A 26311-nucleotide genomic window follows, 5' to 3' on the forward strand; every position below is an offset into this window, starting at 1 on the left:
CCTTCTTTATCACAGCACATACAGCTGTCTGTATCCATGAGACAGTGTATGTCTAGATCTGTTATCTTCATATTCTCAGCACTAGGTTTACTAAGGATGTCAACAGTGAAAAAATGTTGAATGTATGAACCAACAAATGACTAAATGGATCAATTAATAACGTATCTGGTTTCTGGAAAGTCAAGTCATTTACCAAGGCTCAACCTTCTCCCCTGTGTTTACAAAGGGACACTGTGACTAAACAGGCTTTAGACATCTGTCTACCTACTCCCTGCCACTGCAGAAACTGATATTTTAGTTTTAGTCCAGTTTTTTCTTTCACTCCTCACTATGCTGACCTCCTCCAACTACCTGTAGGAATGCTACACATCATTTCTACTGACAGGCAACATTAATCCAATATTTTACCCAAGAAACACTAGGGCTTCCAGGCTCTTTCTAGGCCTCTATAACAGCCTATATTCTTTTGCACTCCCCCCACTCCATTTTCCCTCTCACTTGGCTTTGTTCTTACCTTCAAAGTTCCCAGCAAACAAGTAAATCCAGGTGATGGCTGGGATACAGAGAAGAGTCAAAGAGGCAGCCAAGAATTTCCGTCTCCCTCTGCAGATTCCCAGCATCCTCTCAGAAGTAGCAATTTCTAATTCCAGAGCCGTGTCTCTTTCCAAAGCATGAAGTCCTCAGCATCCCTCATAATACTTTCTGAAAAAAAAAAAAGCAGAAGAGCAAAAGCTGAATCTCACCATGATGAGCAGATGGAGGCAAACTATAAAAAAGAACTATTCCAAAGATCCTACAAAGACATTACTTAGGCCATGGATGATGCTATAGTCTTGCCTCTCAAAAATGAGATACTTAAATAAATGATGAGGTCTACAAAGGATCTCTCTCTCTCTCTCTCTCTCTCTCTCTCTCTCTCTCTCTCTCTCTCTCACCTAGCTAGAATCTATTATAAACAAAATATTAAAACTAGGTCATAGGCTGATATCATGAGTGACCAACTGAAGATGTGATCCCCAAGAAATTTATATGGACCACTGATTAAGGAAAGAAAAATGTTAGTTGAGCCATGTGTGGTCAACACAGCAAACAGCTCTTGTGTTCCTAATAAAAAGAACCATGAAAGGTAACTGAAGCAGAATGAAGAACACACCTAAAGGAGAGGAGTTTGGTCAGGTCACAACATAACCCACTGAAACTGGTGCTGAGAACCTGAAAATTGGGAATTGTCTGCATAGCTTCCCACTGTGGTAGATCTAAAAAAAAAAAAAAAAAAAAAAAAAAAAAAAAAAAGAAAGAAACAATGAGAATGGACAAGGTTAACCAGCTTGGACCAGAATAAATGAGCCTTAGACGAGGACAAAATGGCAATGATGGAGTAAAAAAAGAGAAAGGTTGAAGGGACAGAGTAGAGAGCCCATGATATTTCACCTCAACATTCACACACACACACACACACACACACACACACACACACACACACACACACACACACAGAGTCTCTCTCTTCCTGATGACTGCAGATCTAGATGTAGAACTCAGGGTTGGGAAGTTAGCTAAGTGGTAGAGCTCTTGCCTAGCAAGCACAAGGCCCTTGGGTTGGATCCTCAGCTTAAAAAAAAAAAAAAAAAAAAAAAGTTCTTTGGGGATTTAGGGGGATTTAGCTCAATGGTAGAGTGCTTGCCTAGCAAGCGCAAGGCCCGGGGTTTGATCCTCAGCTCCAAAATAAATAAATAAATAAATAAAATAAAAAATAGATGTAGAACTCTCAGCTACCTCTCCAGGACCCTGTCTGACTGTGTGCAGTCATGCTTCTCATAATCATGATAAAGGACTAAACCTCTCAACTGTTAGCCAGTCCCAATTAAATGCTTTTGATTACAAAAGTTGCTGTGATCATGGTGTTCCTTCATAACAACAGGACACTGACAAAGACAGAAATTGGTACCAGGGACTGAAGTATTGCTATGATAGGCTTGACCATGCTTTTGTTTGGAGGAATATGTTTTGGGGGACTTTGGATTAGGAAAACTTTAAGCTGGGCTTAATGGGACATAGTAATAGAAGCATGAAGACAGTTGTGCTGAGGGTGATTTGAACTGTGGGGGCTCAACTCAAAAAGTTTCTGAGAAGAATACTAGCATGTGGCCTAAAGACTATTCTTTTGACATTCTGGCAAAGAATGTGGCTGCTTAATGCTCTTGTCTAACAAAAATCTGCATGAGGCTAAATTGAAAAGTTTTAGATTAACAGCTCTGGCAGAAGAGATTTCAAAAGAGCCTAGTACTGACTGTGTTTTGTGGTTGTTAGTGGCCAGTTGTATGCTAATCTATAATGAAAATGAGCAAGCTGAGAAAGCAAAAATACAAAATGTACAATTTGAGGAGAAAAAGACAGAACTTAAATGGAATAAAGGGAGTGGTGACCTCAGGGTAAGACACACAGTTAAACTTCCAGTTTGTCAAAAGGAATTAAAGAAAAGTTTAGGGCTAATGTGATGACATATGCCTTAATTCTAATTAATACTCAGAAGGCATGCAGATCTCTAAACTGGATGCCAGCCCTGTTTACAGAGAATTCCAGGACAGGTGAGCTTACAGTGAAGGAACTATCAGAAAGATAGTGAAAATATATTTGAACAAGGGGGCCATGTTCCAGCCCCAGCGAGTACCAGAACTTGGCAGCTTTGTCCACATGGTTCTGGACTGAGAATCAAGGATACACGAAAGGGATTATGGAATCTCCCTCCACAACTAAGGAAAGCCATTGAGTACAGGCATATGTCAGGGGTGTCCCTGAATGGACGCCTAAAGAGGCCACTGCGTGAAACTGTGAAGGTAAAGCTTGGATTGCCTTGGAGACCCCCAGATGTTGGAGATGCTAGAGCTGTGAGATAGCTGCTAAGGAAAGCTTTTACATGTGGAAGTGGCCCAAGAGAGAGAGAAGTGTGTTGAAGTTAACAAAGCTGAAAGGAGTTGGAGATTAGAAAAGCACTTTGAATTCAGTCAGGAAGACACAGAGTTTGGAATTTGCTACCTGGTTTTCAGCCTTACTTTTGTCCAATATTTCCCCACTATGCTCCCTTTCCTTCTTTTTAGAATAGTAATGTACATTGTAGGTTGAAAGTATGTGATCAGCTTTTGTATTTTGATTTTACAGGGCTTACAGCTAAGAGATTGCCATGAGTCTCAAAGAGACTTTAAACTTTGGACTTTTAAACAGTGTTGAGACTGTGATAGACTGTGACAGATGGAAAGTTTTGAAATTGTACTGAATGTGTTTTTGCATTATGATATGACTACCAGTATATGGGGGGGGGGGCAGGGAGTAGAATATGGTGCTTTGACTGAAAATGGCCACCATAAGCTCATAGAAACTGGCACTATTAGGAGATGCAGCCTTGTTGGAGTAGGTGCTCCTTTGTGTATGTCACTGGGGGTGTCAAATGTTCAAGATAGGCCTATTGTCTCTCTTTCTTCCTGCTGCCTAAAGGTCCAGATATAGAACTCTCAGCTACCTCTCCAGCACCATGTCTGCCTACATGGCTTCCGGCCATGACAGTAATGGACTAAACCAGCCCCAATTAAATGTTTTCCTTTATAAGAACTACCATGATCATAGCGTCTCTTCACAGCAATAAAACCCTAAGACACATGCACAACATATATGAATTTTTTTAAAAAAGCAGACCATGAGATCTCATCTCCAGTTCCCCAGCACAGATATCAGCTGGCAAAAGATGGAAAAGTAAATCCAGGTATAAGAACCACCCACACTAGTCAGCTAGTCAAAGAACAGTTGTCCATGAAATGGCCAGTCTGGGTATCCCCTGCTACATTCCCATGCAGCCTGTCTGTCACAGCCTTTATATTCTGTGATAAAGGTCTAGTTGAACTGCCTGCTTTTCCATCAGCTGAGGAGTATGATTCAAGCTCAGATTTCCCCATGCCATGACATCCTCCTTACATTCCCTTTCTTCGAATTCTGCAGGATACTTATAGATATCTGAAACTGTCTATTAAAGAAACACACCAACTCAGTCTAACCAAGACAACTGTTAAAGCTTCAGGCCTGTTTCCAGCAATCACCACCCAATGGAGCCAATTGGCTTGTGTGTGTGACCATGCCAACAAATTTTCCTAAATTGACTATTTGAAAAAGATGAAAGATTAAAGGGCTTGGAGGGTGTTGTTGGGATAAAACTGAAAAGTACAACTCTTTTGAAGAATGAATGTGGACTTGATAAAGGGTTCCCCTGAGGCTTGTTCATGCTGAAGCCTCAGGCACAAATGTTGTACACCAAGACTCAAGTTTCTCTTAGGAGAAGGAAAGTTGATGAGAAGGTTATACTATTAGGCAGAGATAAGTTCAGATCCATATGCTACACTCAACTTTATCCCTATGTAAACCGATGTGATATTGTAGATTAATTGAGACATCAATAGAAGTTAGGAAGATGCTGATATTAACATTTAAAATAACACTTATTTTCCTCCTTTCTTCTCTCAATCTACCAAAGGCAATTTCAATATATATGCTTTGTACAAAGACAGGCCTTATATAACACTTTCATCAGAATATAAGTTCTGTTGATGGAAAATCCATTCATGAGTTTGACTTTTAAATGATAACATTAATGTACAAAAGTACACATTTTTAAGTTAAAAATCTCAATTTTTATTAGGAGATACCGTAGGAAGTCAACACAAGAAAAACAGAAGACATAGAAAATAGGCTGGAAAATTACTTCCCAAACATATCAGTGTATACATTAACTAGAAAATCCACCCCATAACCAATTCCCCTCCACTGCTGGCTGGTGAAGGGAAGTCTCCCAATCTGTCAACCCAGATGTCCAAGTCATCACTAAAGACTCCAACCTCAACCCCCAACATCCAATTCCTTGGCCAAGATGGTCAATTCCTTCCCTATACATCTATTCCGTGGGACTTCTGTCATGGGTCTTACTCAATACAATTTACATTTAATTTACATGAAGAATGAAAGAAAATAATTATCATTTGCTACATGACAAAACAAGGTTCAATTTTCAATGGACAGCATAATCACATGTATCCTTCAGGCCAAAGGAGTGAACTAGATATAGTAAGGCAAATATCTATCTAACCAGCCAGTTATCTGAAGCATAAGAATATATTATGTGAAGATAATAAAATATATAACAGCTACAATAAATATGATGAAATATGTATGTTTCATACACATGAAAAATAGTTTCCATAGTGAAAGTAATTGTTGGGCACAGGACACGATAATTTCACTATATATCACTATGTATTTTTCCAAATGTTATACAAGTAGTATGCATTCCTTTTATAATTTAAAAATATTTAAGAGCTTATATTATGTTACATTATATTGTTTGTCATTCAAAATACCTCAGCACCAACTTGTAGTATATAATTTACATGCTAGACACAGGAAGTTAAATTTTGTGGTACCCTAATTGAAAAGACTCCCTCCAAGGGGTGTTTCTTAATTATCACAGGGACTCTAGTCATAAGCCCACATTCCCTATTGCACTCAGTTTTCATCAGTACTAGAAGCTAATTTTTAATTAGCAGCATGGATGAGATGATGTATCATGTGTTCAAGATATGTGGATTGTATAGAACCACTTAACAGGAAAACATAGTAAACATCTATGAAATTTTTTAAAAAGTATCCAAGAAAAAATTGCCCCAAACCTTAAGAATAAATTTAGGAACCCAAACTGATATCTAAGTGCCTGTCATAATTGAAGAATCAGTACCACTATTCACTGTCCTAATGACTGGACAAATCCTGCCTTCCTCTTATACCATGTCATCCCTCCATAGTCAGATGCTGTCCTGAAATGTTTTTCATCCTTTCTAGGAGCTGATAAAGACTTTTGAGTCCTTGGTACCTCCGTAACTTGGTACCTCCCTAAGAATACAATAGTAAGTAAGGCTGACCTGGAGGCTATTAGCTTTCCACTTCTGAACACCTGTCTCTCTGTCCCTGGCCACTTTACTCAGCCTCACATTCATACATGAAATGAATAGATACACCTGTGTCTAGGACCCAAACCTTCATTTCCCATCACCTGCTGCTGCCTGGACCTTTCCTTCCTCACAAATATCAGCACCATTTACTCTAGTGACTGAGCCAAATATTTGGTAATTCTTAATGCCATGCTCACCTTTCTCACCTTGCCCAATCCCTATAATCCTTAATTCCTGCCATTTTTACTTCCAACACATGCTTTAACTACATTCAGGTTTCACCACTTTCTCCTGCCACCACATATGAGTTAGGGTCACCAATACTCATGCTTAGGCCTATTATAACAGTCACACCTAATTCAAATATCAACTAAAATGATTCAATGTTTCTCAACAGCTCTTAAAATGAATTCCAAATGCTTGGCCATGTCCATGAGGTCATCTGGTTGACCCCTAAAAACCTTTCTGACCTCCCCTGGCATTTCTGTATTCTGTTCTCTTCTGCCCAGCCATGTCTGCCTTTTCACCTATGGACTTCAACTCAGCACCTCTGCAACTCTGGTCTTGATGCCACAAATCGGGATCATAGTGACCTCTGCTCCACTGTGTTGCTCTCCCATCTGTGCAATCTAGAGCTTGGATGCCATCAGGTCAGAAAACTCTTTGCAAATAATTCTATGACTAAGGAGCCCTCCCCAAACTGTCTATCACCATGCCCTGATCATTTCTTTCATAGTTCCCATCAAATTCCAAGATCGCACAATTCTCTGAATAACTGTTTTCTTAACAACCATCATACCCACTAGATTTTCATTTCCACTTGGGCATAAATACTAACAGCTTCATCATTGGTGTGTACCCGTCCTAGTTAGGGTTTCTAGTGCTGTAACAAAATATCATGATCAAAAGCAAGTTGAAGAGGAATGGGTTTATTTGGTTTACACTATCCATCATTGAAGACAGTATGGGCAAGAACTCAAATAGGTTGGGAACATGAAGGCAGAAGTAGATACAGAAGCCATGAAGGACTAATGCTTACTGAATTGCTTGTTAGGGCTTGATCAGCCTACTTTCTTATAGAAACCAGAACCATGAGCCAAGATGTGGCCCAATGCATTGTGGCCCTCCCACATTAAATACTAAGAAAATGCTCTTCAGGTTTATCTACAATCTCATATTATGGGTGCATTTTTTCAATAGAAGTTTCCTACATAGATGACTTTAGCTTTTGTTAATTTGACATAAAAGCTACCAGCACAACACTTGTGGACTCAGGCAGCAATGTATAATGTTTACTGAACACACAAAGGAGTGAGCCATTAGACACATAGCCTGTACTTAGTCTAGGATTCTCTAAATGTGTCTTTTTAAACAGAGGTCTATAATATAGGAAACAAAATCTGTGCACAGTTCCTGAAGCAGGCCCTCACAGCAATAATATGTCCTTCAGATACCTTCAGTTGCATGGGAGAAGATCAGCAGCAAAGTTAGTTTGGTCATTTTCTCTGCCTACAGGAAAGAACACTTTACACTAGGTCTGGAATCATGTGCACATGTGTCTGAACATTTCAACCTATAGCAACTTCTCCAGCAGATAGTCCTCAGTCTAAAAGCATATACAGTATGACTAGAATAAGCACTAAAATCCAGCTGTTCTTTGTGTTGTAAAGACCATTCAGGGTCACTTCCTACCACCTCAGCTTGTCTTAATCCCACTGTGAAATCAAGTTCTCTGGCTGTATGAAAACATGTTCTTTTGCTTCAGAACCACTGTGATGTCACAGATCAACAGCAGTGGTGTACCCAGAGCTTCCAACTCAGTTTCCCTTCACCTATTTCCTTCAACTTTGTGGCTCAGACATATTTACTGTCAATAGAGTGTTCCACTCATCTTGTTTCTGCAGTATGAAAAGCAAACTATAAAACATGATCTGCATCTGGCAAGAGTTTCATAGCATTCACAAAACACAGGAGTCTGGAGATATGGTTCAACTACCAGCTGGCATCTGATGGCTAACCTAGCAAAGTTATCTGATATTCTGTGACCTCAGCAGTTTGGTGTGAGAATTCATGGTAATACCAAGTGCAGCTGAAAGGAGCCAGGAAGAGCCAATGAAACTGAAAATACACTGAAGGGAGATACACGTAAAACACTAAGGGATTAAAATTCATACTGATTGGTTGCATTTTAACCACTTGTCCAGTCAGATTCTAGGGCTAAGGAATGCACAAATGATTTCTTGATTTGTATTTGTGAATCAGGACAGAAAGAGGGAACTAGCAACATATGTTATGTGCTGTTCAATTGCCTCCAGACCACTTCTTGGTAAAGGGAGAATTACTAAAATGGAAAGAATACTCTTTTATCTGAAGAAGGGAAACACTCTGAACACATCATTCAGTACGTTACCACTCTCTATAAATCAACTATATTCATTGTTTAAAAAGAGATTGCCCTGTTTAAAAACAAAAAACAAAAAACTTAAAACTTACTCCACATTTTTCCCATAAGTGACTAAAATGTGGCTTAAAATAGCAAATGGAAACTCCACAAATTAGTTTATAGCATGATATATCCGTGTAATGTGATGAATTCTCATGCTCTCACACCCTACTCCAAGATGTATATGAATGATCAATCCTTGTATTCTGGGTATCCAAGCAGTATATGCTACCTGCCTGTTGGTCAACTAGCAAGTGTCTCTGTTAGTCACTTAAAAATTGTCTCAGTTATGAGATCAACTCAATTTTTTTTCTAGGAGAAAATCAGACACACTCATGATTGATGAGATAAATAAGTGAAATAAAAACATCTATGTGACATGCATGGAAAAGGCTGCAGCCACATTCAGTTCAAATCTTCACCAAGCAATTTAGGCAGGTGAGAACCAATATGACAGGACCAAAGCAGCAGTGAGAAGCAGGCCTGAGAATGAGGAAGTAAGATGTTGTGGCCTTGAACCCTAGATGTAAACTCCCCCTTGACACATCAGAGACTTCTGTATGACACAAAGGGAAAGTGAGTCATGTTATAGAAAGCTTAAATGACATTCACCCTTTTCTGCTGGAGAAAGGAATGAAATACTAGTTTGGAAACTTTTCTACAACATCATTTGGTTTTATTTTGTTCCTGGAAATTTTGCAGCTAAGAGGGAAAGGAACCCTTTTGATCTTGACACTTTCTCTGCATGATCATTTCACTGCTAATACCTTAGTACTGGGTGACCATGTGACTGTGCATTCTGTAGAAAAGTATCTGGGGAAAGTGCTGCAGCATAGTACAATTACAGGAAAATCCTTCAGCTTTTGTGGCCAGCAAGCCAAAGGTTCATTATAAGCACCAGTCCTCCACCAGCCACTGTCTTTCAGGGCTACCAATGCTACAATGCTGATTACTACTAAAAACTACCATTATCTTCCTTGGAAAAATACGATTTTACTTGTGTCTAGGGTAAAGAATATATATGTATCTTACTTGTTACATGCCTACTACATGCTAAGACAGGCTCTTAATATGTCACATCATTTATTCATCACCTCAATATCAATAGGCAGGCTTGAATACCTGACTGAAGGGAAGCTGCCTACTATAGTTTGAAAGTCTAAACTCCTGTTGAAACTTAATGGCCACTGTAGTAGAATTCAGTTGCCAGGTGCTCTACTTGTCTTTCTGTATGCTGCAAATATGTGTTGCTCTGATTGTTTAATAAAAAAAAGCTGCACTGGCCTATGGCAGGGCAGGATGGAGCCAAGTGGGAAAATCAAGAGAGATAATAAGAGGAGAAAGGAGAATGGGGAGAGACGCCAAACTGCCATCCAAGGAGCAACATGTAATGGGACACAGGTAAAGCCACAGAACACATGGTGATACATAGATTAATAGCTATGGGTTGAGTTAAGTTATAAGAGCTAGCTAGTAAGAAGCCTGAGCCATAGTCCATATAATTCACAATTAATACTAAGCCTCAGAGTGATTATTTTATAAGTGGCTGCAGACCGCAGGACTGAGTGAGACCAGAAAAATACTGGACCACAAGACTGGGTGGGATTGGAGAAACTTAAAGCTACAACCACCTCTCTATCCCTTTCCTAAGTGATATTTTCCAGTTCTTAGAAAAGAGAAGGTATAATTCCTTTTCTCCAAGATATGCAAGAACTTTTCTAAAACTCCACTCATAAGGAAAAAGGAGAAAGACTGGAGAGATAATTCAGTTTGTACAGTGCTTGCCTCACAAGCATGATGAGCCTAGTACCCAAATAATTAAAAGGAGAAGGAGGCGGTAGTAGTGATGGTAGTAGTTGGGAATCCTAGCTTATGCCTTTTGTAATCACAGTACAAGGGGGCAGAGAGAGGAGGATTTAAGTGGCTTACTAATAAATCCATCTAGCTGAATTGGCAAGATCCAGGTCTGGTGACAGACTTTGCTGGAAGGGGAAAGGGATGGCCACAGAGAGAGAATGGGAAAGAAGAGAAAAGGAGAAAGGGAGTATGAAGGAAGAAGGAGAAAGCTTGGAGAGACAATGACAGAACATCCTGCCTAAGCCAAGTACAGTCTCCTTTAATAACCACAAACAGCTTGACACCAAAAGAACCCAAGATGTTGAAGGTGGCCTGAGAAGACTGAAACCATTGTTCAAGGACAGATCATGCTACTTTATAGTGCCAGGAATATTGATGAGCTGTATACACAGGCATTTCAGAGACTAGTATTCAATATGGCATTGTTATTCCTATTATCAACTCAAACAAGAGCCAGAAAATATACTCTAAAACTAACATCAGTACCCCTTATCACATGGGATCACTACAGTGCTGTATCATTAAAAATATACTGGCTGAGAAAGAAGAGGACACAGCTAAAATTCTACATCTGATAGAGGAGACCAGGCTTTAAGCAGAAAAGATGAAGTCAGTCTCAGCTGCCACCTAATGTATGTGATATTCACCAAGATTAAGTTAAAGAAAATCTTCTGAAACAGAGAAATACGGCTTCCACCAACTTGTATTATCTATTTACAACAGGATTTAAGTTAGTTCTCTTTATTAAATTATCAGTGTAGGAAATAAATGGCTTAAGAAAACAGCTGCCACCTTCAAACCTGAAAGAAGCTGAGGCCAGGAGTGAGGTCCTCTGCCCTCAACGGCTTAGTGGATAAAAGCACTTGCTGGGAAAGCAACAGGATCTGAGTTCAAAGCCCCAATACGCAGTTGTATGTGTTGGTAACCCCAGCATTAGGAAGATAGAGACAGACTGGTCTCTCTCTATCATCCTAGTGACCTCACTTTCAGCCTACGTGAAACAGAAAGTTCAGGAATAGACCCTCTCTCAAAAGAATAAAGTACAAAGTAACAGGAAACACCCAGCATGCTCCTCAGGCCCTGCACCCACACATATACTGTGCATACACCACACACCCACAAGGCCCACAAAAAGATCAGTTCTTAGACCAGAATAGTGATAGCCACTGCCACTTTCAGTATCCCTTCAGCCCCACCCCAGACACAGGGCAAGCCTTTCTCCCTGGCCACAGCCTGCTGAAGGATTTCTGCTAATCCACAAACTGTGCTACATAACTTTGTCTCAATATAGCCCTCCGCCTCAAAGGAAGCAGGCCCAATCCCTATTCTTAAGACGATCTTTTCATTACCTCCTTGTCATAGGCATACAAATGAGGGAAAAGGATGAGAATCACTTACTTTCATGAAAATGGACCTAAAAATAAAGAAATCTAATGAAGGAATCAGCAACAGTGGCTTTCTTCTTTCCTTTCTCTGCATGGGAATGTATTTCATTTTCCTTTTTTTTAAAGGCCTGTCTGTCTGTGCTACAACATGAGAGAAAATTAAGTTTATTACTGCTGAAGCAAAAACAGGACTCCTTTATTATAAGGCTGTGAACCTAAAGAAAACATATTTATGTTTGATGGAATGCCCACTCCTTATTCAAAAATGCAGAAGCTTTTAGGACCCACTTGATATCTATATATATAACTCATGAATAATTTGAAAATGTTGATGAAGACTGAGCTGTCTTTTTCCAAATGCTAGATCTCAAAAAATTGGTAGCTCAGTTGGATTTGGGAAGGTAGGGAGAGGTGAGAACTTGGGTATCAGCCACCTCAGCTATTCAGAAGGACTTCAGCTACAAACATTGTGCCATTAACCACAATTGCTCTCAGAATTGAGAAGCAGTGAAAGTCAAGAAGCCAGTTAAGACATAGATCAGAATTTCAAGTCTGTGTGGCTTTGGACAAGTTCATAAAATCTCTTAACTCAGTTTCCTCATCTGCCCACCAACTACAGACCCAACTGTGCAATGTGGGACAACTCAAGAGCAAGTGAGAACGCTAGCTACATGAAGTGAGGCCAAAATACACAAGAGGCTGGCAAAAGACAACACAAGCCCTGTCTGCCTCAAGGTGACAGGGGACTCTGGGACTAGTAATAGCTTTTGCTCATCCTATTCTAAAAAAAAAATTGGTCTTTAACAAGGTCTGAATCTTTGCAAACTGTATAATCTGACAGAAATCACCCACTCCTAAACCTCAATTTCTTCACCTAAGAAGTAAATAAGTAACAGAGCCAAACTGCAGGACTGCTGGAAGCTCACCACAGAATGACTTCAGCACTTAGTATGGAATACAATGCATGGTGGACCATCAATACTTCATCCCTACCCATAACCCACCATTATCGAGGCTATGCACTGCATTTACACACAGTTAACCAATTTGATCACCACAGTAACCACAGCTACATAAGCATTAAATGACATACTTATATGGAGTTTTTGTTTTGTTTTTTTCTATTTTTCTTTTATTAAAAAACAGGTTTTCTTTCATACAATATACTCTGATTATGGTTTCCCTTCCCCCAATTCCACCCAGATTCTGCCCCAACTCCCCTCTCATCCAAATCCATACCCTTTCTTTCTCTCTCCTTGGGAAACAGGCATCTAAAAAATAATAATGAAATAAAACAAAAACAAACCAACTAGAATAGGACAAAACAAGCAGAAGAAAAAGAATTAAAGAAAAAGTACAAGAAACACATATAGATGCAGAAACTCACACTTTCACACACATAGAAATTCCATAAAATCACAAAACTAGAAACTATAACATACACCCAAAGGACCTGTGAAGTTTAAAAAAGAAAAGAAAAGGAAAGGAAAGAGAAAGAGCCTGGACAAACAATTATGAGGCAAAGAACCTACAAAAATGACACTGCGTTGGCCATCTACTGCTGGGCATGGGACCTGCCCAGTGAGTTTATATACCCAGAGACTCCATTGGAGAAAACTAAATTTTCAACTGGAGATAGCTTCTGGATTAGGGATGGAGGCTTATATGTCTGCTTCTCCTCTCAGTGCTGGAACTCTATCTGGCTTAGACTAAAGCAGGCCTTATGCACAGGGCCACATTCTTTGTGAGTTCATATGTATATCAGAACCTACTGTATTTGGAAGGTCTTGTGTCCTTGTTATACTCCATTCCCTCTAGCTCTTACAATCTTTCTGCCTCCCCATCCACAGGGTTCTCTGAACTCAGGGGGGAAGGGGATGATTTGATGGAGATATGCTATTTAGGATTGAGTGTTGCATGGTCTCTCATTCTCTGCACATAGTCTGACTGTGAGTCTCTGTATTTGTTCCCATCTACTGCAGAAGGTAACGCTGAGCAAGGCACTGATTAATGATGTTCCTTTATCATAACAGTATTTAGTCCCTGGTCTATCTAATCTCAGGTTCTTGGCTACCAGAGCAGTGTTGAGGATGGGTTCCCTATCACAGAGTGGTCCTTAAATCCAGTCAGATACTGGTTGTTTACTCCCACAAGCTTTGTGCATCTTGCAGGCAGGTCATCTTTTAATTCTAAGGATTTGTAGCTGCACTGATGTTTACCTTTCTGCTTTGGTAGTGTGTAGAGTATCATCCAACACCATGAACATAGTCAATAGGGGTGAAGGCTTTAGGTAGGCACCAAATCAACTTCTTGTTCATTACCATCAATTTGTGGACAGTAACCAATAACCTTGGCTATCTGAGGGTTTCCATGGGGCCCCTTTGGCCAACAACTCAATTTGATATAACTCAAACCCAGAACTGGAGACTTTATTGGAGAATAAGAAATAGCTCCATCTCCCCTGTTAGTTGACAATTCCATTTAGATCTCCTTCACACATGTATATTTTAGGAAGTTTCTATTATATTAGGTTTCATATATATATAAAACATAACTCTTTATTGATTCTTTGGGAATTTCATATCATGTATCCCAATCCAGCTCAACTTGTGGATTTCCTCCATTTCCTCCCCCTCATACCTGCAGCATCTCCCAAAAGAAAATCAATTAAAAATCAAATAAAACAAACAAAAAACCACCTTGCTCCTCTTGTCCTTCCAACACCTCTTCATTCATCCTAGTGACACTGGGTGCTTTAGGGTGTCACACAGTACAGCCTCTGGCACACCATCATCACTATACTGTCACTGAAACTCCGTTTGGATATTAGGTTTCTACATGACCCCTCTAATGGCCCTTCATTTTAGCTGTCCCTATATTTCCTCTCCTACTACCCACTTACTTTCCTTTCCTGGTTTAAAAGATTAGGAGCGAGGGGTCTCCCTAGGAAGGAGAAATAGAATACACAGCTATGGATGGACTGGTGTGGAGAGCTGAAACAGGAATATATGAAGTTTTTGAAGAACGGTTTCAAGGAAAAAAGAAAAAAACCTCACCTTACTGGGAACATTTTGCAAGGTTGATTAACTGAAGAAAATTTCAATGACTGTGCAGAGGTTCAGATGTTGCATGTCCAGAGTATAGTTACAATTATCTGGACTATCCTTGCACCCTTTAATAGACATTCCTTGCCCATCTCTGTGTCTTTACTCTAACATCCTTGTGACTAACAGGTAAAACCTTTTGATGTATTAACAGACCACTAGCTTCCTTCTGGCAAAGGGTAAGAATGCTCCACCAGACACCATCTGAGGCCTATAGTGGAGAATACTCTGTGTTGCTGTAACCTACCTACCTACCTGATGTTTTTATCAATACGTTAAAAGTGCCTTGATTTATTACCTTGTTTTCTTTTTATTAATAAAACCTTCATAAAACTGCTGATATAGTGGAAGTGGGATTTGGAGTTAACTAAAGCTGTGTTACTGGGACATAGTCACTGACAGATGGCTCTAGAATAAATCCTGTCTTATCCCCTCTGAGGTGAGAATTGTATTTTTATGTTGCTAACTTTTATAAAACAGAAAGTGTGTGTGTGTGTGTGTGTGTGTGTGTGTGTGTGTGTGTGTGTGTGTGTAAGATGTTGTGGGTAAAAATATAGAGACTAGAGGAAGAGACTGTTTGGGTTCAAATTCTCACTCTGCTCTTTCTTGGCTGAATGTCTGCATCAATCAGTTGCCATCTCTGGACCTTGATTTCTTCCTGTATAAATTAAAATAATAACTATATACACTTCACAAGTATTCTGTGAATGTAGTAACTTAATACATATTTATGAGAATATATTCTGTTCCAGTGCAACAAAGGTAGTCATTTCTCTACACATGTACAAGAATGAACTATTTACCATTCACTAAGAGTTGGCTTCAATGATGACTACAATGTTGAAGGGCAAGGATCCACAAGATCAGAAGAGATGGACGTAAAACCGAACCCTGGGGTAAGAGAGGGCATCCTCTAACTTTAACCCATTCCTACCAGAGGACGCCAGACACACAGACTTAAGAAACTGATGGCTCTAGAGCCACTTCAAGACACAGACTAGAGGGAAAAGGGGAAGCCCTTCTCCACCCCCCCCCAAAAAAAGAAACAGAAATAATGTAAGAACTCATGTAAGAAAGGCAAAATAAACCTATAAAATATAAATCAAAGGTATCAAGTAGTCAGGGAGATTGCTTTTTAAGTGAAATCATAACAGCAAAAGAACATAACCATAGAAACAAAAAGGAAACAGAAAAGTCCCTCTTGTGAAAGAGCCTGGAAAATTGTCAAGAAAACAGAGACAAGTGGGGAGGAGGGCACACCACTACCATCAAGAACATAAGAAGCAGTGCTGAGACTCAGCTCCCAGGCATCTCCAAGGGCAATAATTAAAGGCAGTAGAATCTACAGAGAGCATCAGAGGAAGAAGTGAAAGTAGATGTGGAAGTGGCTAGATCAGCAGGTAGCAGAGTTCAAAGTAAACCCCAAATAAGAAGGGAGAGGAGAAAGAGAACAATAGAGTCCATGTAGCCATGTCATTCACACACACACACACACACACACACACACACACACACACACACACACACACACACACCGCCCCAAGCCTGCTATGGTCACAAAATCACAGCCCTGCCTTTCTTGGCCCCAGTGACATTAAAGAGGACAGTACTACTGTTGGCTTTCTTACCAATGAGCAATGTCTCCAACTTCCTTTTCCAAAAAGACCACATTACTCAGTAGTCAGGATTTTAGAAATTACATGACCCTGTGAATGCAGTAAACTTATAATACCATCAGTACCATCAAAGTCTCTAGCCTCCACCACTGACTCAGGGGGCTGTACCTGAGCTATTCCAATTAAGATCAGAGCTGAAGATGGCTAACAGATGAGAAGCACACTGGAGAGAAAAAATAACCAGGAAACTGCAAGATAAAAAGTAGAGCCTCACTCGGCCTCACCTGAGGTCAGTTCCACTGCTGGAGATCCTAATTAAAACAAACTTCCAGCACATTCCATAAATGCCAAAGCCAGTCTGCTCCTGACCAACCTAAGATATATTCTGACACCAGGACCTTCCCTTCCCATGAGTTGTAGTAAATACACACACACACACACACACACACACACACACACACACACACACACACACAACTGACAAGCTAGGTGTGGTGGCTCCTGACTATAATCCTGTAACTCTCAAGGCTGAGACAACCGACCTGTGTTGGAGACTAGCCTGAGCTACAGTGAGAGACATCAACTCAAAAAAAAAAAAAAAAAGATAAACTGATGAGTGTCATTCTACTTCCCTAATTTACAATCATGATTCTAGAAAAGGCACTCACACCCTATTCCAACCTTGATTTAGTTAGTATGTTTACCTACAAAATAGGAACTATACACTCAATCTTAATTCATGTGTTGCACTATTTACACATAAGACTTTTCTATTAAAAAAGGAACAAATACTTGGAACTTTGTCTGTAGTTCAAAGTTACATACAACAGGCACACTGCTTTAACCTCAAAATGAACCTGTGTATCTTAAAATAAAAAATCAGAACTTCTGGAGAGATGGCTTAGTGATTATGAGCACTACCTGTTCTTCCAGAGGACAATGCTGGTTTGGTTCCCAGCACCCACATGGCACTTCACAACCATCTGTAACTGCAGATATGATGCCTTCTTCTGACCTCCAAGGGCACCAGGCATGCATGTAGTACACAGATATACACATAAAATAATAATTAAGGGAAGTGAGAGTGGAAAGGAAAACAGTGATCTTACAAGCACCTCACAAGGGAGAAGTGAAGAAAGGAGTACCCCCAAAATGTTCAACAGGTATCAACCAGCAAATGACAAACAAAGATGCCAATCTCCCTCCTTTCTTCCATTTTCTACTGATATACATGGCTTTTCTCCCCATTCAGATATGCTCCAACTGACTTTGCTGCTACCACACAGGCTGTGGGAGCTTCACAAATCTTTCTAAGGTCTAATCTGAAGAAGGTGACATAACCATTCAGATCCCTGCCACTCTAAGTTACTTTATATAGCAGATCACTAGTGCAGACACACCACCTCTTCTTCAATAATTTACCTGAGGAAAGATGTTTCTGTTCCAATTTTACGTTACAAATAGAGTCCCCATAAAGAGGTATAAACAGGTATTTATGTAAACATAAATGTCTTTCTTCCAGGATAAAGGCCCAGTACTATAGCTGCCATATCATATGGTAAATAACCTTAAAGATTTGTCATACAGATGTCCAACATGAAAGCTAGGTTTTTGCATCTGCCCAAAACATGCCATTACTGTGCATTCTCATCAGCATTAAGTAATCCTAGTACTTTCATCTGTAAGAATTCTATTGAAGGTGCAGGAGAGCTCTTTACAGATTATATTGTATTTCCCACAATCCCTGAGCATGTTTAAACTTGTTTGTAATCTACATATTTTCTCTCCTTTTACCCATTTTCTAACTGCACTGTTTGGTTACTTATTGTTGAATTTGGAAAAATTTTACATATTCTGAAAAGTAGTCTTCTACCAAGTATGTGACTTATATCACTTCTAGCTAATTATAGCTTATTTTTTCACCATCTTAACAGAATCAAAGCAGTATAATATACTATTTGTAACTTCAGTCTGTCCATTTTTGTTTTGTTTATAAACTGTGCTTTCGTTACCCTCCTTTAAAAAAAAAAAAAACAGTATTAGTAAACCATATTTCAATGTGGTGTTTTAAATGGGGAGATGATATTTATTACCTATGTGTTACTGCAATACCGGACATACATGGTTTCCTGCTGTTATCATTGTACTCACTTGTGAAAGTAATGTCTTTTGTTGCTCCAATTACCTGAGGGGAATCCCAATAGGAAACCCCTGATAATTAATTAATTTTGGAAACAAGGAATGACTTGGTAGGGGGGATGATTAATGGACTGTCCAGACAAAGGAGTCAGGCCAATATTCTCAAACAAGTCAAGAGCAAAAGGCATTTTGACCTTACATTAAAGCCCAATCTGAAAGGACTAACCTGGTTTCTGCACCTCGCAATCATACACACTTACACCTACTGCAAAGTCAGTGGCTCTGGACTGCAAGGTATGCTCCAGGGAAGATTCTGGCCCCATTATCTTTGGGGGGGATTTCTTAGCAACCAATGAACATTCCTGACCTCTCAAAGAGGTTGCCTTCTTCTCATTAGCACCTGCAGGTGAATGAAGGTAATTGTCATTTTCCTAAAGCATGGTTACAAGCCAAACTGTATATAGAAGGTGGCTCAGAGCCATGCCAAAGACAAATAAAAGGAATATTTTAAGTTAATCTTTGGAAAACTGCTATAAGAGAGGATCTCTTTACTCTCCTTTACTTAAAATGCCATGAAGGGAGGTACAGAGGGCATCTCCTGTCCTGTTCCCCCTGTGGGGATAATCTCTTTGCATATATGGTAGAGTTAATTGCTCATTCATATATGTGTGTCCATACAATGGCATGCCTATATAACATTCTATCTGTGAGTAAATACCTGTCCTCTTGACTATCTACTTCTCTATAGACCCTAAGAGGGACTCTTAGCAACCAATTAGCCCTAGCATCTAGAATTTTATAAATATAATCAAAATTCATTAATCTAACCAATGGTCGAGCAAATTTGGATGAATGGACAGGTAAATAGGTAGACAAGGGAACAACTGAAAGGACAGTAAGATGAGTATACAAAACGGTGGGTATACAGTGGACAATTGAAAGGGTGATAAGATGGAGGGATAAGTGGGTAAATAGATAACTGAACTAGGAGAAAGAAGGATGGATGAAAGGTTAGACTGATGGATGGATGACTGGAAAGATAGTGACAGATGGACAACTGGAATGATGGGAAGATGCGTGGATCAATGGAAAGATGGATAACTGACTAGAAGGGAAGATAGGTAAATAAATGGGTAGACAGAAGAAAAATGAATGATTTGAAAGGGATAGGGTATGATTTAGGGATCGATGGATGGATGGAGGGGGGGTAAGATAGACAGACAGACAAAACAGACAGACAGCAGACCTAAGGACAAATGGAAGGATATGAAGATGTGTCAGTGAATGTGTAGATAAATTCACAACTTAGTAACTGAGAAGATGAGTGGGTGTGTGGGTAGACAGAAAACAACTGAATAAATGGTAAGGTGGCAAGTAAGTAGACAGCTGAATGGATCAAAAGAAGGCTGACTGAATGGGGAGACAGATTAATGGATGGGAAACAGGTAGGTAAGCAGTTAGACAGATGCTAAACGGATGGCACTGGTAGATAAAGGGGTAAATAGTTAGACAGCTGGATGAATGGAAAGTTGGGTGGGTGAGTGGGTAAACAGATAGACAGCTATATGGATGAGAAGACAGGGAGAGGGATATACAAACTGATGAAAATTAAGAATGAGGATGCCAGAGAAGAGAAATGTCTACTGATACCTTAAAGACACTCCTGCAAATCCAAGTAGGCAGCATAACATCATCTTACTCAACAATACCACTAGATCACAGAAGTACAGGAACTTCATTCTTCTGAACATTCTAAGAAATCTGCTGTCTTAACCTTATATGTTCTCTTTGAAATTAGGATGCTTATTAGTCTAGGAAGCAATCATCACCAGAGCTTCCACAGTGTCTTATATTTGGGAGTGTCTTCCAGTTACTCCTGGAAGCATCTGGTGGTGTAACATGGAATATGCAGCAAATTCTCCTAGAGTTTTGGCAGCTTTACCAGTGTAATGTACATTGTTGAGATCCAGTGAATGTTAATGGAATTCAAAGATCTGTTAGATGCTATGACTGATTGTTTAAAAAGTAAACAGCCAAAAGCAGAGGGAAGATGTCAGAAGTTCCCAAAACCAGCCTCAGGTTTGGTAATTCACTAAAAAAACTCAAAGACATAGCATATAGCTATTCATGGCTATGACTAATTATGGCAAAATGACAAGCAGTGTCTGCAAAGGAAAACAATGTGTTAGGTCAGGTTAAGAGGAAAGGGGGTTCAGCCAAGAGTCCTCCCCAGTAGAGTCACACAAGATACACTTAATTCCTCCAGCAGTCAATGATGACACATGTGAAAACATGTCTATCACTGATACTCATGGGTAGATAGAGGACTGGACAAGTAATCCTCCTTTATCTGACAAATGGCAAGTTTGCAGACTCCAAAAGTGAACAGAATAGGCACTGTAAGCCAGTCATTTGAGCTCTGAATACAGTTCAAATTGACAGACGATGGTCTCAGTCTTGTTCACACCTCTTCTTGAAAACAGAAGTCAGGACACTATACTATGTATGAGGAACAACAGGATACATCCAAATGGCTTTAGCACAGAACAGTCCTATGGGTATTCTTTTGTCTATTCCAATAATGCTGTCTTAGTTCATAGCAGCTTTAGTTTTCACTTTGTGAACTACCTTGGGAGGTTTTTGTCTATCCAAATGTGATAAATCTCCCAACTTCTGAAGGCAGACCCTATCTCAACTAATCAATGCATATAATGTACAAACATCTTTGGTTCGAACTATGAGTCAATAATAAAATAATGAATCACATTTTTCCACATTAGCCTCCAGGCTCAGAGGGCAAGGACTATTTACCCTGTCATTTCACAAATGTGTATTTGGCACCTTCTGAATACTAGATGATGTGTCGGCCAGTTTTCTGTTACTTTAATGAAATATTTGATATAGTATAAAGAAGAGAGATGGTTTGTCTTGGCTTACAGCTATGGTGGTTTCAGTATATGATCAATTGGATTCACTGCTTTGGGTCTACAGTAGAGCAGCATGCCATCATGGAAGCATGTGGTAGAAGAAGCTACTTACCTCATGAAGTCCTAAAAACAAATGAGAAAGGAGCAGAATCCCGACAGTCCCTTTCAAGAGCAAACTCCCAATAACCCAACTTATTCTCACTACGTCCCATCTCCTGAAGTCCCCATCAACTCTCAATCATGGGTTAAAGGTCACTTGCCCCATGGACCTCTGGTGGACACTTATCAAAACCATAGTACTTGAGATACATTTAAGAAAAATGTAACTATCCGACCTCAGGGCCTAGCTCACTGCTGCTTTATACAGTAAAAACTTTACAAGCACATACACCCCTAAGTTTCACCTCCCATGAAGCAAGTCACATGTCTGTGTATTTGATCAAACTTCCTTATTTTCACCAGGGTGAAAGACTGAAGATCTATGTTTAAATTTTCCAAATCTCAGTTTAAGGCACTGACTCGGAGAGTTAAGTCTCTGCTGTAGAAACATAAGAACTTGAGTTTGTATTCCAAGTTCCATGTAAAAGACAGGCACAGCAGCATATATTTGTAACCTTAGTACTGGTTGAAGGACAAAGACAGGTAAATCTCATGGGTTGCTAGTCATCAAGTCTAAGTGAACCAGCAAGCTCTGGTTCAGTGAGAGACCACATCTCAAAAAAATATTAGGTAGACAGTAATAGAGAAAGATTCTTGAAGCCAACCTCTGAACTGAACTATGCACCCACACACAAGCACATGTGCACACACAATTTTCATAAGTAATTAAACTAACCATATTGTTCTGCACATCACTTGGGTTTTATTTCTCCAGACACATAGAGAATACAGTCAAATTTAGAATACTCCCTTCCACCTGTACACTTCCCTCAGCTGATGGTTGGTGTCATTTAAATGTTGGCAACCTCACGATCTGTATCACCCATCCTCACCTTGTTCCAGAGCTGCTGGCTTATGTACAGTTCCCCAGCCCAATACATTCATTTGGATATGTCTAAAAACCACCACTAACTCAATAAGACTGAAACCAAACTCCTAATGTCTTTTTGCAAGCCATTTACTCTGGGAGAAGGACATTAGAAGAACATTAGCAATCCTCCTCATTACCATAAATGGGATGCTGATGTGCCCCCAACCCCACACCAACACCTACTTCTAGCATCTCAAATAACAAACCTTCCTTTTTGACTCCTTTTTCTGTTAGTCTCCACATTACAGTATCAACAAGTGCTGCTGAATTTACCTGAAACATGCTGGTAGATCTGATGATCGCCCATTGTTTTCATTCATTCATTCATTCATTCATTCATTCATTCATTTTGCCAGTGTTCTTGTAATCCAAAGCACCAGCATGTCCTGCTTGAGTTACTATCCTATCCTTGATTCCTAATGAATGTCACATATTCTACAGTCCCTTCTCAAATTAGTAAACAAAATGACTGTTTTGAAAAGCAGGCAACATTCCTCTCCTCTGCTTGTCCTCCACACAGCTTCCAATAGGTCTCCCTCAAGTAAAAACCTCATCTAGAATTTTCTCTCCGGTAGGCTCTTAGCAGCATGACTAGCATTCTGTCCTATCAGAGTAGTTGAAACACTATGGCCACAGCCTTTTCTAAAGCTATGCAGTCAAAAGGTTGTGCCTTGCTGAAGTTTCTTTCTTGTATTTGGACAAAAGCACCTTAGTGCTGGAGGCAACACTGTCTCTTTTCATCCCCACTCACCTCCAAACAGACTGGGCACACCCTACTCACACAGTCACCACCCTTGGGTCTCAAGTGTCTCCTTGAAGGTCCTCATCTAAATGACAATCCGCCATTTTGCCTAGCAATAGAAGACTGTAACCCCAGCTTTGGCAAGAAGATCAGATCTTCTGGATGGCAGATCAGGTTCATGGCTAGCATGGGCAATTTAGCAGGAATCTACCTCAGAATAAAAGGCAAAAATATGGTTTGGAGATATAGCTTAGTGGTAGACAGCTTGTCTGACATGTAAAAGGGGTTGGATTCCCTAGCACTGGGGGGAAAAATCAAAAGTCCAATATTGTGTATTGCACGACCCAATCCCTGCACTTCAATTTTTTTTTCACTATTATGTGAACTTCAGCTCCTGTCTATCTCCTTTCACTGGAATGTTTTGCTATTTTAAAAATAAATTAATGTGAAAGTCCCATAAACTAAAGTCTTTAAAACAGCACAGAGACACATGGTGTACTAACAGTGCTATGCAACCACATCCATTCAATTTTTCATTTTTCTACTGCCACAAAATAAAACCACCTAATAGATGTTATCCATTCTTTCTCTCACTCACCCACAGCCTTCCAAGGACAAATCAGTTTCCATAGATCCAGTTACTCTGAACATATCTTATAAATGAGATCAGACAATACACAGCCTTTTGTATCTGTCTTCTTTCACAGTCCCTTCCTAGAATTTAGATTATGATAATAGTCTATTTACATTCATCACCACAATTCAACTTTCTAAGAATAATGCTTGACCAAAATAAACACCACATGTGTGGGTGGGTGTATGAGTGAGTACATAGGTGGATGATCAGATGGATGAATATTTGGATAGATGAATAAACAGCATGAATGATGAAGATTGGGTGAATTAATGGGTGTATACAGGCAATACATTACTCAGAAGGAAGAAAGAAAAACAAGAGAACACAAAGAGGACTTAATGTAAGGTCCACTTGGGAAGTTGAAAGAACCAGACAGAGAAATCAAAAGCAGAAGTGTCTAAGATAAGCTGTGCTATAGAACCATGATGGCCCAGTGTCACCAGACAGCTGATCTGCAGGGAAAACTGCATCTTACAAGTCAACCTGTACATTTCAAAAGCTACACTTGCAGAAGCTTGAGCAGCAACACCTCTTCCAACAGTCACCTATGGGAAAAAAACAAATAGATCCTTGAATACATTCCAGGAACATTATATCAAAATTGCCCACAGTGCAACATCTCCCAACTACACACTCTTTGAAAACAGAACAAGAGCTTATTTACCTTTAGGCCCAGCAACCAGGGCAACGGCCGAGCCTGAACAGGTTGTCAGGACTGAAAGCCAAGCTGTTCATAGGGAGACAATGAGAACCAGAACTAGCTATTTCTTTCTTGTGCTTTCAAATATGTGACTTCCAGAAGAGCATGATTGGAAATTGGCTGCAACAACACTATAAAGCCCTTGGAGACAGCATGCCTGAACCCAAACCCTAGCAGTGACCCCTCAAGCTTAACTTCTGTGAGCTCAGTTCCATTAAGAATTCAGTAAGCATTGGCATTCACAACCAAGCCTTCATATTTTTTTAAAGACTAATTTTTAAAGAAGTCTTCACATCACAAAAAATAATTAAAGATGTAAATTTACCATATATTCTTTGCCCTTATATGTACATGGCCTGCCCCATTTTCAACATCTCTTATCCAAGAAACATGTATCATAACTGGCATATCCATACTCATATCATCACTCCTAAGCACATGTTAAGGTTCACCCTTGATTTAGTTTTAACAAATGCATAGAGAGACATGTCTACCATTATGTCAGAGAGTTGTTTCACTGACCTAAAATTCTGTGTTCAGCTAATTCATCTTTTTCTCCTCTTTAACCTCTGGCAACCACTGTCTTTTTATTGTAGCCATATTTGCCAGAGTATCAGTTAAAATGCAGTTTTCAGCAGCTGAGATTAGCGTCTGTCACTTGGTAATAGATCTGGATGTCCCTTCCCTGCATTACATGGCCTGACTGATCATTTACTTATCCTATTCTCTACATGTGTCAGCCTATTTGTCCACACATCCTCTGAAGGACATCTTGGCTCTTTCCAAATGTGGAATCTGATGAGGCTCATCTAGAAGAGAAGATGGCAGTTACAGGAGCCTGGGATACAAAGAATTGGGCAACGCAGGGCAGAGGAAACCTAAGGAAGTGAAAGGAGAAGAATATATTTCAAGAGATCTACTGTAAAGCAGAACAATGGTTGATGACACACTGTATTCTTAAAAGGATGTCAACAAATTAAATGTATTATCACATCAAATGATGATGATGTAAGGTATTATATTTGTTAAGGAACTACATTGAAGCAGCCTATAATACATATACACCACAAAACATTAGTGGCACATGTAATTTATCTGTCAATCTAAAAAATAAATTTATTTTCTAAAATACATGAAAATTAAATAATAAATAAAATCTCAAGATCACTTCCTCAGTTCCACTGACCACATTTCACTCAGTAGTCTCCTGAAGGAAACAGTCTACAACAAAGAATAGACACACCAATTCATTATCCAATAACAAATGACTAGCTCTAATACATACAAGGAACATAATATAGACTGAGCAAGTTGTATTTGTGGAGATGTACACACACACACACACACACACACACACACACACACACACACACATATGCATGTAATAATAATAATAAAAAAGTTCAAATTTTTTGGAATAGTGTAAAGAGAAGTATATAGGAGAGTTTGGAAGGAGGAACGGGGAGGGAGAAGTGATGTAATATATTAATCTCAAAAAATATAAGAAATAACAAAAATTAGTTTCATGACGGTATGGCTACTATACAGGAGGGTAGAGATATGGCCCACCATAGGCTACCTACAATGGGCAGGAGACCTCTCACTCTAAATGAAATCTGCATTGCAAAAAAAGGAACCAAAAGCCAACAGGGATTGTAACAAAATCACAATGCAATGCTTTCCAATGAGAGTATGTTACTGACTCCTCCCCAATCCTATAGGATATATATGCTAAAAATTGTTA

The 26311-nt window shown here is 39.5% G+C and overlaps 1 protein-coding gene across 3 annotated transcripts in view; it reads right to left on the bottom strand.

The window, feature by feature from the left end:
• The window catches only part of Large1 (LARGE xylosyl- and glucuronyltransferase 1), a 506337-nt gene that overhangs the window by 385687 nt on the left and 94339 nt on the right, over positions 1-26311 (bottom strand). For 2 of the 3 annotated variants that reach the window (XM_036187421.1, XM_036187423.1), the window contains exon 2: positions 515-702. In XM_036187421.1, the coding sequence (XP_036043314.1) occupies positions 515-620 (106 nt within the window). In that variant the 5' untranslated portion in view covers positions 621-702. Of the gene's footprint in view, positions 1-514; positions 703-1153; positions 1257-26311 lie in introns of all 3 variants that reach the window. The other variant, XM_036187422.1, reaches the window with a different exon arrangement.

Source organism: Onychomys torridus, chromosome 5 (genome assembly GCF_903995425.1).
Source record: "Onychomys torridus chromosome 5, mOncTor1.1, whole genome shotgun sequence".
Classification (NCBI taxonomy): Eukaryota; Metazoa; Chordata; class Mammalia; order Rodentia; family Cricetidae; genus Onychomys; species Onychomys torridus.